The sequence below is a fragment of the Ranitomeya variabilis genome, chromosome 5 (genome assembly GCF_051348905.1).
Source record: "Ranitomeya variabilis isolate aRanVar5 chromosome 5, aRanVar5.hap1, whole genome shotgun sequence".
In the NCBI taxonomy this organism is placed as follows: domain Eukaryota; kingdom Metazoa; phylum Chordata; class Amphibia; order Anura; family Dendrobatidae; genus Ranitomeya; species Ranitomeya variabilis.
In genome coordinates, this window is record NC_135236.1 from 179,386,994 (window position 1) to 179,402,928 (window position 15,935).

Genomic DNA, 15,935 nt, shown 5'->3' on the forward strand with positions numbered 1-15,935 from the left:
ATCGCTGCATATCAGTCCCTGCATCTCGGGTGTCGGCATCTCTCTTCCTGTCTTCCTTCCTGTGTTGAGCGGTCACGTGGAATATGCACGCGTCTCCACTTCCATAGGTGTGGAGCGCATATTCATTACTTTAATGAGCGGTATCACTGACCGCTCAGCACAGGAAGGAAGACAGGAAGAGAGATGCCGGTTCCCAAGATGTAGGGACTGATATGCAATGCCAGGAGGGTGAGTAGGACTTGGGGAGGGTGAGCCCTGCAGTATTCACCTGTCCCCATTCCACCGCCGCGCTGTTTCTGCTGGGTCCTCTGGCTGTGACGTTCAGGTCAGAGGGCGCAATGATGTGGTTAGTGCATGCCCTCTGCCTGAACAGTCACTGCAGAGAGCCATCGACGCTGAGGAGCAGCAGGCAGCGACGAGAGGTGAGGATGTCTTTTTTTTTTTTATCGCAGCAGCATCATTATATGGGGCATATTTTAATATGGAGCCATCATTAACCTTTGTGCAGCATTATATGGGGCAGGTTTTAATATGGAGCATCTTGTGGGGCCATCATTAACCTTTGTGCATCATTATATGGGGCAGGTTTTAATATGGAGCATCTTATGGGGCCATCATTACCCTTTGTGCAGCATTATATGGGGCGTATTTCTGTATGGAAGATCTTATGGGGCCATCATTAACCTTTGTGCAGCATTATATGGGGCATATCTTTGTATGGAGCATCTTATGGGGCAATATTATCCTTTGTGCAGCATTATATGGGGCATATTTTAATATGGAGCATCTTATGGGCCCAACATTATCCTTTGTGCAGCATTATATGGGGCATATTTTTCTATGGAGCATCTTATGGGGCCATCATTAACCTTTATGGAGCATTATATGGGGCATATTTTTGTATGGAGCATCTTATGGGGCCCATCATTAACCTTTATGGAGCATTATATGGGGCATATTTTTGTATGGAGCATCTTATGGGGCCATCATTAACCTTTATGGAGCATTATATGGGGCATATTTTTGTATGGAGCATCTTATGGGGCCATCATTAACCTTTATGCAGCATTATATGGGCATATTTTTGTATGGAGCATCTTATGGGGCCATCATTAACCTTTATGGAGCATTATATGGGGCATATTTTTGTATGGAGCATCTTATGGGGCCCATCATGAACTTTATGGAGCATCTTATGGGGCGTATTTTGTATGGAGCATCTTATGGGGCTCCTGATTCAATATGGATATTCAAAAACATTTAACCTACTGAACTCAATTAATTTTACTTTTATTGGTATCTATTTTTATTTTTGAAATTTATCAGTAGCTGCCGCATTTCTCACCCTAGGCTTATACTCGAGTCAATAAGTTTTCCCAGTTTTTTGTGGCAAAATTAGGTGCCCGGCTTATACTCTAGTATATACGATATGTTTTTATCAGATGTGATCTGAAAGATTGGAGCAATCACATAAAGATGCCTGATGTCTAAGGGAGTCCAAATGACCATCAGCAAAATAAGAGGGCAGTAGGACAAATTTAGCATCAGGACCCAGGGGCTTTAACCTCCACATCTGACTTTTAGTTACATTTGTCTTGTGTGGCGAGGGGTGTCAAAATTATTAACCCCTCAGGTAGTACACACAATAAATATCTACCGTGAGATTGACTCACTGGGGATGCTCTCTCTTGGTCAAAGAGTAACCGTTGTTTTAATTTTTATTTTGTTTTAATTTGGGCTGTGCAATATACTACGTGGGCTGTGCAATATAATACGTGGGCTGTGCAAAATAATACGTGGCCTGTGCAATATAATACGTGGGCTGTGCAAAATAATACGTGGGCTGTGCAATATAATACGTGGGCTGTGCAATATAATACGTGGGCTGCTATATACTAAGTGGGCTGTGCAATATACTACGTGGGCTATGCAATATAATACGTGGGCTGTGCAATATAATACTTGGGCTCTGCAATATAATACGTGAGCTGCAATGTACTACGTGGGCTGTGCAATGTACTACGTGGGCTGTGCAATGTACTACGTGGGCTGTGCAATGTGCTACGTGGGCTGTGCAATATACTATGTGGGCTGTGTTATACACTACGTGGGCTGTGTTATACACTACATGGGCTGTGTTATATACTGCGTGCATGGGCTGTTATATACTACGTGAGCTGTGTTATATGCTACGTGGGCTGTTATAAACTACATGGCTGTGTTATATGCTATGTGGGCTGTTATACACTCCGTGGGCTGTGCTATATACTCCGTGGCTGTGCTATATACTCCGTGGGCTGTGTTATATACTACGTGGATGTGCTATATACTCTGTTGGCTGTGCTATATACTCCGTGGGCTGTGCTATATACTCCGTGGGCTGTGCTATTTACTACGTGGCCGGCCGCGAACAATCAGCGACAGGCACAGTCCGGCTGCGAATTGGCGCGGGATTTGAACCACGCTTCGCTAATTGGTCGCGGCCAGCTGAATCCTGTGTATTCAATGTATTATTCTAAAATCTTCATAAATAAACTACATACATATTCTAGAATACCCGATGCGTTAGAATCGGGCTACCATCTAGTTCTTAATAATCTCAGTACCCATGTAACATCTGTATTCAGTGAAGACAGATTGTTACATCACTGGGATAGATGACAGTGGCTACTGGTAAGATTCTCTACTGATGGGAGGAGCTCTGCTTCTAACTCCTCCTTCCACCTCCCCTCCACCCTTCTACATAGGTGACAATTGCTACTGATAAGATTCTATCTCGGTAATGTAACAGTCTGTCTTCACTGAACACAGATTTTACCCAGGAATTGAGGATTTTGAAAATTACAGAGGATATCCAGGAGGAAAAAAGGCATGTAGTTGCTAACAGAGGCAAGTACCTGTCTGTTGTACCCGACCACTCCTGCCGGAGATTCAGCTGCTCCCTGTCAACAGAGCAGCAGATTCTCTTCTTGTTGACAGGGCGGGACTAATGATGTCATGCTGATTGACAGCTGGCTTCCCCCAATTAGGCAGCAGAGGGATGGCTGTCAGTAGTCCCACCTGTCAACAGGAAGATAAACTGTCGCTCTGTGGATGTGACGTCAGCGGAAGTCTGTGACGGCGGAGAATGCCGCCTGGCACAACAGGCAGGTAGCTAGCAACTACCTGCCTGTTAGTGCTTTTTTAAAAGCCACGGATATCTCCTTTTATGATCAGACCTGGCAGAGAAAAAATAGCAGATTTTTCTGATAAGATATATTACAAAGTTGCTTATTTTCATGTGTACTATTGATATATGAAATAAAGATGACACTGATGGTAACTACACCAGTTATGCAATGTATAGGTAGCTTGTAAGTTAAAGAGTTATATTCCCATCTATACACAGACTATGCCATAATTTTCCAATAGACATAGGCCCTACCATTGGCACCCACATTTAATCTGGAGAATGGGCTCTTATTCCTTACAGATATCAGTAGATCGGGTCGCTCAGGATTTTTTTTAACTTTTTATAGGGCTTTGTTCCGCAGATAGACTCATGTTCCATTGGTGGGACCCCCAACTATTATAAATTCATTATGCAGCTTATGGATGCCATAAATGTAACAGCAGTTCATCTAAAGCTGAATATATTTCTGTTTTCAGCAAACTGTCTGCGGCTTCGACCTGCTGAGAGCCAATGGTCACTCTTTTGTTTGTGATGTCAATGGTTTCAGTTTTGTGAAGAACTCTATGAAGTACTATGATGACTGTGCCAAAATACTGGGGTAGGTTTCTAGCTTTCTGACTATATGAGCTGGTATTGAAAACTGCAAGCTTCATACAACATTGTGTATTTTGCACAAAGAAGGATCTGAGTACAGTCATTGAAAAATATCATTACAAGCTACTGCTTTATTGCCTCCAATGATTACACTGCTAAGTGTTAAGCAGAACGCTCTGGTCAGGGGTTTAATTCAGTGAAATTCACAAACCTGCCTTTAAACTCTGTCCTCTGATATTTCGGCACATAGACAATACTATTATCAATGTGAAAATATTTGACACCAGTGATGTCTATAAACAGTGATTTTTGTATAGACCGTCACAACATTAAGATTATATAATGTCTCTACTTAAATGTGTTATGGATATTCTGTGTAATAATGCTGAGATTTCTGGAAATGTGTGTCTAGGCATAACCAGAAATGGAGAGAATGTGTGCACTATAATTAAGAAAAGCAACAAACACCTTTTTATGTTCTTTATTTTAGGAATATAATAATGAGGGAACTTGCTCCACAGTTCCACATTCCATGGTCCATCCCAACAGAGGCAGAGGATATACCTATTGTACCAACTACATCTGGCACAATGTGAGTAGCATGATACTTGTCGTTGGTTTGGTTTGGCTATAGTTAGCCAGGATTTTATTCAACTTATTTCACAAAATGTAACACAAAATTAGTCTTGTTCATGGTTTGTGTGGATAAAGAACCCCCATACACATTACAAAACAATTTGCTAAATCTGCCTTATTTGGCTGAGCCGTCTTATGTATATGGAGAACTGTCGACTCATTGGAAGATGAGGTTGGAGGAAAGTTGGATGGGGCATATTACTTTTCAAGAGGTAAACTGTCAAGAGATGTCTGATAGCAGCTTTCTCCCATCTCCCCTTTGAGAACACCACATAAATGGTGGTACCAGTAATAGCTGTTGGCCGACTGTATGAGGACCTTAACTCTTCTATATATAAAGACTCTCAATGAGTTCTGAGATGGGGGTATTCCAGTGTCTAGTAGATGGAGTCCATCTAGGTGGAGATGTCACCTGGCTAAGGATAGGCCACCCATGTCTAAGCTGACAACAATTGCATTTGTTCACATATAGTCGTGAAGCAAGAAGCCTTGAGCTCTGAAAAGAAGAATACAAATGCTATCATGGTCAGAGATTTTGAGAAAAGGAATTTTTTTGGTAAATCTGTCTGGCTCTGTTTGCTTCGCAGTTTGACAAGTTTAGAAAATGTGGATAACAGCTACTGGAATAATATGACTCATTTTAGTTTTTGGGCACCATATAATCCTTGCGACGTAAGTGTGCTAATTGTTTTGAATGTAATGTTTACTTTATGCATTATTCAGGATGGAGTTGCGATGTGTAATTGCAATAATTCGTCACGGGGATAGGACACCGAAGCAGAAGATGAAGATGGAGGTTCGACATGCTAGGTAACGGCAAAATGGCTGCTTTTATTTGTCTTGCAAGCTATGGTTTTCCTTTTCTTGTACATGCAATGATGGCTTTTTGTAACTTAGGACATGGGCATTTTAGGATTACTGAAGAAACTATGGGCAGCAGAGAAGTAGCTCTTTGCATGCAGGGAAATACTCATACTTGACCTACCTTGTATTTTTCTTTGCTTTTAGATTCTTTGCGTTATTTGAACATCATGATGGTTACAAAACAGGAAAGCTAAAACTAAAGAAGCCCGAACAACTTCAGGTATGTTAGTTATTAGAAAACATATCAGTATTCTGTATAATCTACAGAACTATAATTCTTTGTGTATACTAAGCAGAGATATTGTTTGCAGCAGGATTTCAATAGAGGATGTCTCCACATACTTTACTGGCCTGTTTTTGGTCAGCATAATATAGTGATATTAACCCAAAGAGCACAGAAAATATTGTGCATGTTGGCTCTTAGTAGCAATCAAAGAATTCATGTGTCTCATACCTATCTAAATGTAGAATAAAGCTTACACAAGTCCCTGTAATTCCATCCCCTCATAGTCAGTGTATTTTAATGTTTTAAAACAAATGTCATTTTCAATTATTATTATTTTTTTAATAATAACCCTTTCAAAAGCAAAGTAGGAGAACAGTACCAGGACCGACTGAGGACATAGGGGCACTGTCACGATCCATTTTTTGGGATTTGTTGCAGATCTGGTTTCCCTCAGTTCAAAACCCTTTTCCTTTCAGGTCATCAGGGGTTAATGCAGTTTCCCGGGTGGCATGCTGGTGTATTGCATTGCATTGCTGCTGGGTCAGCTTATGTGGTTGGTGACCACTCTGGTGGGTGGTGACCACACCCTGGTGTCTCTTTCCGTCTGGTGACCGACCAATTGTTAGGTTGTGTCACACTACTGCAGTCACATCGTGACAGGCACTTCTAATGTTTTGCACTTCTTTTTTTAATGTGCTATGTAAACTGGTTTGTGAAACTGGACATTTATGAAGTACAACTTTTTTTTTGTAGGGGTTTTGGTGGGGAGGTATCATGGCCATGCACTGGTACTGAGCAGACTTGTGTATGTGTAAAATCTTGCGAAAACTATCCCCTTGACCCGATGAATCAATCTCTGCCTGCTACGGAGGGTGAAAGCCAACAGATGTGAGGTGGGTTACTAGCTGTGGAGGCTGAGAAACCTGGGGACCGCAAAGAGGCCTCGGCATCGGACTTGTTAAGGGGAAGCAGCGGCCATATTGGAAGTCTGGGACCAGCGTGCAGAGCGAGACCACAGAGGAGGCATCGAGGAGGATGCATATCTCCATACTCGCCGCAGCAGAGAAGATACTGAAAGTCTCAGGGCTCGGGAAAAGTGTGGCTGGAGAGTAAACAAGCATCCAAAGCAGCCAGCAGGAAAACTGCAGAGTGTGCTCTCCTGAGTCCTGAAGCCCTCAGCGTTCTATTGCTGCAATCTGTGTGAGACTCTGTGAGGAAGCCATAGAGAAGGAAAGTGTTCCTGGTGCAGCTCAGGCAGTGACTATAAGGCTGCTATGACCTGTAGTAAAAATATGGGTCAGGGAGATGGGGGACAGTGTACTGGCTTCCAAGATGGTGCCCGTGTGTCTAGTGCAAGGAGGCAAAAAGATGTGTCAGGAGACATTGCAGCAAGATTGGGAAAATTTGCACATGGAGGGCATTTTGGTACATCTGGTCCAGAAAGGTCAGGATCGCATGTACAGGGAGCACAGAATATAATGCCAACAGGATTCCACATTTCAGCCCTACTGGTGGAAGGAGAGTGTGATGATACCCTGATTCTGACCCAATTTGTTTGAACATCTTCAAATGTGGGGAAATCTCCAAGGGAAAGGACTCTAGTCCTAGTGAAACACACCTGGGGGTGTCCCCCTCCCTTCTGGACGTATTTAATGTCATAACCAAAAATAACACCAATCTGGTCTCCTTGACGGGCCAGGTAGGCTGCATTTAAGAAACTATCGCCATTATCCGGCATGACGTCTAATAACTGCTGGAACGTGCTACGTCAGTTAAGGGGAGAGTGGTGTTGCTGGAAGATGCTCCCCAACCACCATCCATGGCGATATTCAAAATTATTCCCAGGAGGTGGCATCTCTCCGAGCCAAAGTGCAACAATGTCAGGCTGGTTTGTGAAACTGGACCTTTGTAGTAGAACTATTAGCTTGTATTATTAGAAGACCCCCGGGGATAGAGGGTTTTAAGTATGGGACCAAAGAAGAAAAGATTGCTCTATATGCTGATGACCTATTATTACTTATTATTAATAACTACTACTCAACTTCTCAATTTCAGCACTTCTGAGGCTGGGCACTGGATGAGGCCTAGGAAGCAATATCAATAGTATTAAAATACTTGGGTGGGGGGGAACAATTTACTGGAGATACTGGAAACACACAAATATATAGGTAGTCCGAGTATATCCCCTACCTGGTCACTGGTTCATAAAATTTGGAGGACATGTAAAAGACTGTTTGGGATGACAGACTGCTCAAAGTACACTCTTATCTGGAATACCTTTTAATCTAGAGAAGTTGCGGAGATTGGAGGGATTTGGAGAATGTAAGAATCGGGGATTGAACATGTGCATCAGTTTTACTCTGATAACCATCTAAAGTTGTTCGAACAGCTGAAACAGGAGTTTAATTTGCGTAATATATGAATTCTTTAAATTCTACCATATACATTTGTATAATCTATATCCTGGTTGCTGCATTCACTCTCATTCACCGCCCTTGCATTAACTTTTTACACTCCATTCATATCGGCCCCTCTGTCCTTTCCTCTCCTATGTATAGAACTCACGCTCTGTTCACATTGCTTAACAGCGCAGATCCATTCAGTCCTACCATCCAACACAAGAGACGCTCTCACAAATCACTTAACCATCTGCTCACTCTTTCTATCCTCCTCCTCCTAGTCGCAGGAGACATCTCCCCCAACCCTGGCCCCACATGTTATAGCAAGTCTAACCTCCCAACTGCTACACTCAGAAACCCCTCTAACCTTATTAATATCCCATGCATGCCTTCTACCTCTTTCAGTTGTGCCCTTTGGAATTCTCGCTCTGTGTGTAATAAACTGTCCTTCATCCATGACTTCTTCCTTTCTAATTCTCTTAACCTCCTGGCTCTTACTGAAACCTGGATCCAGCAGTCAGACACCACCGCTGCTGCTGCTCGTTCATATGGTGGACTACGCTTTTCTCATACCCCAAGATTGGACAACAGAGCAGGTGGAGGCGTTGGTCTGCTCCTATCAACCAAATGTACCTTCCAAGTTATCCCCCAAGTACCCTCACTTGTTTTCCCTTCCTTTTGAAGTCCATGCTGTCAGACTCTACATCCCCTTCTCCATGCGAGTGGCGGTGGTGTATCATCCTCCTGGCCCCTCTCATCAGTTCCTGGATCACTTTGCCACCTGGCTTCCACGCTTTCTCTCCTGTGACATCCCCACCCTCATCATGGATGATTTCAACATCGCCATTGCTTTTCCCCTCTCCCCATCTGCTTCTCACCTTTTAACTCTAACCTCCTCTTTCGGCCTCTCGCAGCATGCTAACTCTCCAACGCATCAAGACTGAAACTCCCTCGACTTGGTCTTCTCCCGGCTTTGCTCAATGGACGATTTCACAAACTCCTCTCTCCCGCTCTCTGACCACAACCTTCTTTCATTCTCTATCAAGAACTGCCATCCCGCTCAGGTCACCCCCACTTTCCACGCTTATAGAAAGAAACAGACCATTAACACCCAGAAACTTATTAAGAGCTTGCAATCCTCTTTGGCCCCTATCTCCTCCATCTCATGTCCTGATTCTGCACTGAAGCATTACAATGAAACCCTGCAAATTGCCCTGGATGAAATTGCACCTCCTATACATAGAGCAACTCGGCACAGTCGGCGACAACCGTGGCACTCGCTGCAAACACGTTTCCTGCAGCGGTGCTCCAGGTTCGCCGAACGTCGGTGGAGAAAATCTAATCTACCCGAAGATTTCATGCATTATAAGTTCATGCTTAAAACATACAACTCTGCCCTTCACCTCTGCAAACAAACCTATTTTAACACCCTCATCACTTCACTGTCCAATAACCCTAAACGTCTCTTTGACACTTTTCATTCCCTACTCAACCCAAGAGTTCAAGCCCCAACCACGGATCTCCGCGCTGACGATCTGGTCAATTTTTTCAAAGAAAAAATTGACCACATCCGACAGGAAATTATCTCCCAATCCCTTCATACCATGCACTGTCCTCCCTCCCCCACTGCATCTAGTTCACTCGCTGACTTTGAACCAGTTACAGAAGAAGAAGTAATCAGGCTCCTTGCATCTTCTCGCCCGACCACTTGCACCAGTGACTCCATTCCGTCACATCTCCTCCAGTCCCTTTCCCCGGCTGTCACCTCTCACCTAACAAAAATATTCAACTTCTCCCTCTCTTCCGGTATCTTTCCCTCCTCATTTAAGCATGCCATCATACATCCATTACTTAAAGGGAACCTGTCACCCCCCCAGGCGTTTTTAGCTAAAAGAGCCACCTTGTGCAGCAGTAATGCTGCATTATGACAAGGTGGCTCTTTTAGTTCTGGGTGCTGTAACTGCCGAAATAATCAGTTTTGTAATTTGTCCTAAATACCTTTTCTTCAGTCAAGGAGGCAGGCCTTTCCCCCCTGCTGCAGACGCCACACAGCCGTCACTCAAATCTTCTTGGCGCCGGGCGCCGCCTCCTCACCGCTGTTTTGAAATGAGCCGGCGCCTGCGCTCTTTTCTCCTGCCTTGGGCAGGCGCGGTGACTGAGAAAAACATATGGTTGTGAAACCACAAAAAGGCGACCAAAAGACAGTCCATATATATAAAAATGTAAATGCTTTATTTCATATACAAAGTAATAAGGACATACAGCCAACAGGCAAGGGAATAGCATGCAATACAAGTATCCATCAATTGACAACGGTAAAAACATGCAAGGTGTGCACACATACAGGAACCCACTCAATATAGATAATAAATATAGATCAAAATCAATCCCTCTGCGCAAAATTGCAATAAGGGAGTAGGTGTCTGAGAAAATTCAAAACAGCTCACAGGGTATATAACGCTCTGAAAGACAGGGCAACCACACAATTAAATAGATAGGAGGAAAAAAAAAAAATTATTAATAACAACTATACCTAAAGGGTGAGCAGGCACCGGAGTACAGGTTTCTGGAATGTGTGCACACACCTGTATTTATTATCTATATTGAGTGGGTTCCTGTATGTGTGCACACCTTGCATGTTTTTACCGTTGTCAATTGATGGATACTTGTATTGCATGCTATTCCCTTGCCTGTTGGCTGTATGTCCTTATTACTTTGTATATGAAATAAAGCATTTGCATTTTTATATATATGGACTGTCTTTTGGTCGCCTTTTTGTGGTTTCACAACCATATGTTTTTCTCTGTTATTTAGCGACTAGTCCGTACTATGTAGTTCTTTTTATATGGCTGGCGAGATATTAATATGACTTAATTTTATGTTTCTTGATATCTACGTATTCGCCATGCTGATCTTGTTTGCAAATATTTTTTCTGTTTAGGCGCGGTGACTGGTGCGGCCGCCCTGCTTGTGAATCCCAGCCCCGCAGTGTCTTCTGATTTATTCTCACTGCGGGGCTGGGATTCACAGGCAGGGCGGCCGCACAGGCGCAGTCAGCTAGACTGCATATGAGGACAGACGGGCAGCGCTCACTGCGCCTGCCCAGGGCAGGAGAAAAGAGCGCAGGCGCCGGCTCATTTCAAAACAGCGGTGAGGAGGCGGTGCCCGGCGCCAAGAAGATTTGAGTGACGGCTGTGCGGCGTCTGCAGCAGGGGGGAAAGGCCTGCCTCCTTGACTGAAGAAAAGGTATTTAGGACAAATTACAAAACTGATTATTTCGGCAGTTACAGCACCCAGAACTAAAAGAGCCACCTTGTCAGAATGCAGCATTACTGCTGCACAAGGTGGCTCTTTTAGTTAAAAACGCCTGAGGGGGGTGACAGGTTCCCTTTAAAAAACCATCCCTCGATCAAAACTGTGCCGCTAACTATAGACCTGTCTCTAATCTTCTCTTCATCTCTAAACTCCTCGAACCCCTGGTCCACTCCCGTCTTATCTACTATCTCTCAGATAACTCTCTTCTCGACCCTCTTCAATCTGGTTTACGCGCTTTACAGTCTTCTGAAACTGCCCTCACTAAAGTCTCTAATGATATAATGATCTACTAACAGCTAAATCTAATGGTCATTACTCCATGCTAATTCTCTTGGATCTCTCCTCAGCATTCAATATTGTGGATCATCAGCTTCTCACTATGCTACACTCCATCGGCCTCAAGGACACCGTTCTCTCTTGGTTCTCCTCCTATCTCTCTGACCACTCCTTCACTGTGTCTTATGCTGGTTCCTCTTCCTCTCACCTTTCCCTTACTGTTGGGGTTCCTCAAGGATCAGTCCTAGGCCCCCTCCTCTTCTCTTTGCATACTGCCCCTATTGGATAAACAATGAGTAGATTTGGTTTCCAGTACCATCTCTATGCTGATGACACCCAATTATACACTTCTTCTCCTGATATCACGCCTGCCTTTTTAGAAAACACCAGTGATTGTCTTACCCCTGTCTCTAACATCATGTCCTCCCTCTATCTGAAACTGAACCTGTCAAAAACTGAACTCCTTGTGTTCTCTCCCTCTACTAACCTACCTTTGCCTGACATTGCCATCTCCGTGTGTGGTTCCACCATTACTCCCAAGCAACATGCCCGCTGCCTTGGAGTCATACTTACATAGTTATTAAGGTTGAAGGAAGACTTTAAGTCCATCTAGTTCAACCCATAGCCTAACCTAACATGCCCTAACATGTTGATCCAGAGGAAGGCAAAAAACACCCATGTGGCAAAGAGTAAGCTCCACATTGGGGGAAAAAAATTCCTTCCCGACTCCACATACGGCAATCAGACTAATTCCTTGGATCAACGCCCTATCAAGGAATCTAGTATATATAACCTGTAACATTATACTTTTCCAGAAAGGCATCCAGTCCCCTCTTAAATTTAAGTAATGAATCACTCATTACAACATCATACGGCAGATAGTTCCATAGTCTCACTGCTCTTACAGTAAAGAATCCGCGTCTGTTATTATGATTAAACCTTCTTTCCTCCAGATGTAGAGGATGTCCCCTTGTTCCTGTCTCAGGTCTATGATTAAAAAGATCATCAGAAAGGTCTTTGTACTGTCCCCTCATATATTTATACATTAAAATAAGATCACCCCTTAGCCTTCATTTTTCCAAACTAAATAGCCCCAAGTGTAATAACCTATCTTGATATTGCAGACCCCCAGTCCTCTAATAACCTTGGTCGCTCTTCTCTGCACCCGCTCCAGTTCAGCTATGTCTTTCTTATACACCGGAGACCAGAACTGTGCACAGTATTCTAAGTGTGGTCCAACTAGTGACTTGTATAGAGGTAAAATTATGTTCTCCTCATGAGTATCTATGCCTCTTTTAATGCATCCCATTATTTTATTTGCCTTTTGTAGCAGCTGCCTGACACTGACCACTAAATGTGAGTTTGTCATCCACCCATACACCCAGGTCTTTTTCATTGACGGTTTTGCCCAGAGTTTTAGAATTAAGCACATAGTTATACATCTTATTACTCCTACCCAAGTGCATGACTTTACATTTATCCCCATTAAAGCTCATTTGCCATTTGTCAGCCCAAGCTTCTAGTTTACATAAATCATCCTGTAATATAAAAATGTCCTCCTCTGTATTGATTACCCTGCAGAGTTTAGTGTCATCTGCAAATATTGAAATTCTGCTCTGTATGCCCCCTACAAGGTCATTAATAAATATGTTAAAAAGAAGAGGGTCCAATACTGACCCCTGTGGTACCTCACTGCTAACCGTGACCCAGTCCGAGTGTGCTACATTAATAACCACCCTTTGTTTCCTATCCCTGAGCCAGCTCTCAACCCACTTACACATATTTTCCCCTATCCCCATTATTCTCATTTTATGTATCAACCTTTTGTGTGGCACCATATCAAAAGCTTTTGAAAAGTCCATATACACTATGTCCACTTCGTTCCCTTGGTCCAGTCCAAAACTTACCTCTTCATAGAAATTGATCAGATTTGACTGACAGGAACGGTCCCTAGTAAACCCATGTTGATTGGGTCATGAGGTTATTCCTCCTCAGATACTCCAGTATAGCATCCCTTAGAATGCCCTCCAGGACTTTACCCACAGTAGAGGTTAAGCTTACTGGCCTATAATTTCCGAGTTCAGTTTTTGTCCCCTTTTTGCATATTGGCACCACATTTGCTATACGCCAGTCCTGTGGTACAGACCCTTGTACTCTTTTACTTGATTCCGAGCTTTCATTCACCCTCCACATCCGATCACTGGCTCCCTCTTATCTGCATCTCAAAAACATATCTAGAATTTGCCATTACACTGGTTACCCATCCACTCCAGAATCCAGTACAAAACTATTACCCTCATCCACAAAGCACTCCATGGCTCAGCACCACCCTACATCTCCCTGGTCTCAGTCTACCACCCTACCCGTGCCCTCCGCTCCACTAATGACCTCAGGTTAGCATCCTCAATCAGAACCTCCCACTCCCGTCTCCAAGACTTTTCACGTGCTGCACCAATTCTTTGGAATGCACTATCCAGGTTAATACGATTAGTCCCCAATCCCCACAGTATTAAGAGTGCCCTAAAAAAGCATTTGTTCAAACTGGCCTACCGCCTCTATGTATTAACCTAACTATCCCAGTGTGGCCCATTCAAAAAACTTAAACCATAATCTGGTTCCTTGCATCATGTTCTCATACACTTTATGCAGTTAATAGCCCTCTGTGTCTGTACTTTTGCATATTTAGGCTGTTAACTGGTTCATGCAGCTTTACATGAACACCTGGTCCTTACACTATGGCTGGTCCAAATAACGAAAGCAATTGTTACCATCCACCTCTCGTGTCTCCCCTTTTCCTCATAGTTTGTAAGCTTGCGAGCAGGGCCCTCATTCCTCTTGGTATCTGTTTTGAACTGTGATTATTGTTATGCTGTAATGTCTAATGTCTGTACAAATCCCCTCTATAATTGTAAAGCGCTGCGGAATATGTTGGTGCTATATAAATAAAATTATTATTCTTATTCTTGCAACTACTTTCAATACGGGCTCAGGAAGCCATCCCTTAACTTTATCCTCTAATATACCAAAAAAGGAAATGGACACCAAGCTAAGAATAACAGTTTATTGAAAACCATAAAAATAGCAGAAAACTGCACAAATAGGAATCTAAGTAACAACAAAATAATAAACACAAATAATTGAGAAAGGCAACACTAGTGCCGCATACAGACTACAACCTGCTGAGTAGTAAAGTAATAGGGAATGAGCAGAAGGTGTGCCACATAGTAACTAGTAAATGCATGTAAATGCTAGAAAACATTTTATGATGGCACACATCCGAAGTGAATCCAACTGCAACATAATACTAACTCATATACACAAGGCAGGTACCGGGGGAGAAAAGAGAGTATATATATAAGTGACTGGAAAACAAGGTACTGCATGTAAATTATGATGTGGCAGAGGAATCCTATATTGCAATATTACTATAGGCTCCCCCCGAGGAAGCAATATATGCGAAACGCGCGTCGGGGCTCCTCTTTCCGCATACTCTCACCGGGTGGGATTCCACGTGTACCTACAACTCTCTTATTTATTGTAAGTATATATGGCTGGTCTTATATGTGATTATAGGAATCCCTTTCCTGGTATATTTGCACACATGTGCTATAGTAATATTGCAATATAGGATTCCTCTGCCACATCATAATTTACATGCAGTACCTTGTTTTCCAGTCACTTATATATATACTCTCTTTTCTCCCCCGGTACCTGCCTTGTGTATATGAGTTAGTATTATGTTGCAGTTGGATTCACTTCGGATGTGTGCCATCATAAAATGTTTTCTAGCATTTACATGCATTTACTAGTTACTATGTGGCACACCTTCTGCTCATTCCCTATTACTTTACTACTCAGCAGGTTGTAGTCTGTATGCGGCACTAGTGTTGCCTTTCTCAATTATTTGTGTTTATTATTTTGTTGTTACTTAGATTATTTGTGCAGTTTTCTGCTATTTTTATGGTTTTCAATAAACTGTTATTCTTAGCTTGGTGTCCATTTCCTTTTTTGGTATATCATATATTTTGATGGTGGAGCATTTAATTTGAAGTACCCTTCATATAGGTTGATTTATCCTCTAATAGGCTGTTAGACTTCATAGTAAAAGCAAAATCAACTAATGGACTCACCTCTCTTCTTCACAACTCATTGTTAAAGATTTTGGGTGACCCATTGGCTCAGGTTTGGAGGATGTGGGTAACATTTCTACAGAGGAATGGGAAGAGGTGCTGGAATCTTCAGGGTTACTTTCAATAAACACAGTACAGAGAAGGTATCAGCTGTTTCTAGTTCATAGAGTTTATAGGACCCCCAAAGTAATGTATAGAATGGGCCCTAAAGATTGATGACTGTTGTCCGTGTTGCAGGGAAGAAAATGCAGACTTGATGCACATGTTTTTGACATACCTGAGACTGGTGGGGCTTTGGAAGGGTGGGTGGGGGTTGGTAGATT

At 42.9% G+C, this 15,935-nt stretch overlaps 1 protein-coding gene across 20 annotated transcripts in view; it reads left to right on the plus strand.

The window, feature by feature from the left end:
- PPIP5K1 (diphosphoinositol pentakisphosphate kinase 1) overlaps positions 1 to 15,935 on the plus strand; it is a 248,836-nt gene that overhangs the window by 69,071 nt on the left and 163,830 nt on the right. For all 20 annotated transcript variants that reach the window (XM_077263604.1, XM_077263587.1, XM_077263585.1 and 17 more), the window contains 4 exons: positions 3,649 to 3,770; positions 4,257 to 4,358; positions 5,126 to 5,212; positions 5,411 to 5,486. In XM_077263604.1, coding sequence (XP_077119719.1) covers positions 3,649 to 3,770; positions 4,257 to 4,358; positions 5,126 to 5,212; positions 5,411 to 5,486 — 387 coding nt within the window. The remainder of the gene's footprint in view (positions 1 to 3,648; positions 3,771 to 4,256; positions 4,359 to 5,125; positions 5,213 to 5,410; positions 5,487 to 15,935) is intronic.